Consider the following 1,472-nt stretch of genomic DNA (forward strand, 5'->3'; position numbering starts at 1 on the left):
TTCAAATGGCAACCCACTCCAGTGTTCTTGCCTGGAGAATCCCAGGGACGGGGCAGCCTGGTGGGCTGCCATCTATGGGGTCACACAGAGTCGGACACGACTGAGGTGACTTAGCAGCAGCAGCAGCAAGGACAATGACATTGGTGAGATATATCACCAATTATCCATTTTAGGTGATCCCCCGAAGTGCAGATTTTGTGAAATTTTTGGCCCTTCTTCCCAGACCCACTGAAACAAGATGTCTTGAGGGTGTGGCATGTGAATTTTCCTTGGTAACCAGCATCCTAAAGTTTGGTAACTCCTTGGTGACCTTGTCTCTGGGTGTGCTCCCTGTTGGGGGTGGCGGAAGACAGTAACGGCAGCTTTGTTTTTTTTGACCCAGAGACCTTCCACGTGGCTGCAATAGAATTCTAGCACTGGGTGGTGGTGGCTGAGAGAAGAGGGGCTTATGGGGGGCGGCTGGGGGGCTTCTGGTCAGGATGAGAGGCTCCTGCAGGGTGCAAAGGATGGTGCTGGGCTTGCCAAATGCTGCTCCTGGGGCGAGTGTGACCTTGTGTGTTTCCGTGGTATTGGTGCCGAGGCACTTAGCCCCTGGCAGAGCGAGCAGTCCTCACAGGTCACCTCCCTGATGCTGTCCCTGGGCCTCCTGTCCTCCCCTCAGCTCTTTCCTTCTTGTTTGCCTGCTTCCTGTGTTTCTGCCCCCAGACTGCAGGTTCCCCTGGAGGACGGGGGCTCAGCCTCAGTCCTAGAGCTGGGGGACAGGCGTGTGCGCTGGTTGGAGAGGAGCGAAGGGGGCCCAAGCTTCAGTGTGGGAGCCCGAGGGTGGCTGCCGGCCCAGACCAGCATGCAAGAGGGTGGGCAAGTGCCAGCACGTGGGGAGGGCAGCGCTGAGCACGCACCTGCGATGGGAACAGTGGGGCCGTGGACACGGCTGGCGCTCCGCATGGGGCTGTGCAGCAGGCAGAGAGGACGGGGAACGCGTCCTGAGGGAGGTGCAGAGCGGAGATCGCAGGTGGCAGCGCGGAGCCCCATGGGGAAGGGGTCCCGAGTGGGCCAAGGAGTGGGCGTTGCTGGGCTTGGGTGAAGGTGGGCCTGTGGTCCATGGGGCCTCGGGGTGAGCGGGGGCTCAGGAGGTGGGAGCTGGGAGGGGAGGGACTGTGTGAGACTCCCGAGAGGTGGTGGTGGGAATCGCCACCCGAGGGCCAGGGTCTTCATTGGAGAGCGGTGGTAGGCCAGGAAGGGGTGGGCTCTTGTCAGCCGGGGCCAGGTTTGAGTTGTCATTACCTGTCTGTTCCCTTCTGGCAGGTTTGTTACGCGGCCTGACGTCAAGCAGAAGAAGATGGCGAGTTTCCTGGACTGGAGCCTGTGCACTTTGGCCCGCTCCTCCTTCCAGACCATCGAGGGGGTCATCGCCATGGACGGGACGCTGCAGGCCCTGGTAAAATGAACACTGCCCCAGTGGGGCTTCAGCA

General features: G+C 60.6%; 1 protein-coding gene across 1 annotated transcript in view; it reads left to right on the forward strand.

The window, feature by feature from the left end:
- The window catches only part of TBCD (tubulin folding cofactor D), a 146,953-nt gene that overhangs the window by 22,240 nt on the left and 123,241 nt on the right, over positions 1–1,472 (forward strand). The window contains exon 8 of the mRNA XM_010856553.1: positions 1,306–1,438. Coding sequence (XP_010854855.1) covers positions 1,306–1,438 — 133 coding nt within the window. The remainder of the gene's footprint in view (positions 1–1,305; positions 1,439–1,472) is intronic.

Source organism: Bison bison, unplaced genomic scaffold, assembly GCF_000754665.1.
Source record: "Bison bison bison isolate TAMUID 2011002044 unplaced genomic scaffold, Bison_UMD1.0 scf7180017864371, whole genome shotgun sequence".
NCBI classification, from domain to species: Eukaryota; Metazoa; Chordata; class Mammalia; order Artiodactyla; family Bovidae; genus Bison; species Bison bison.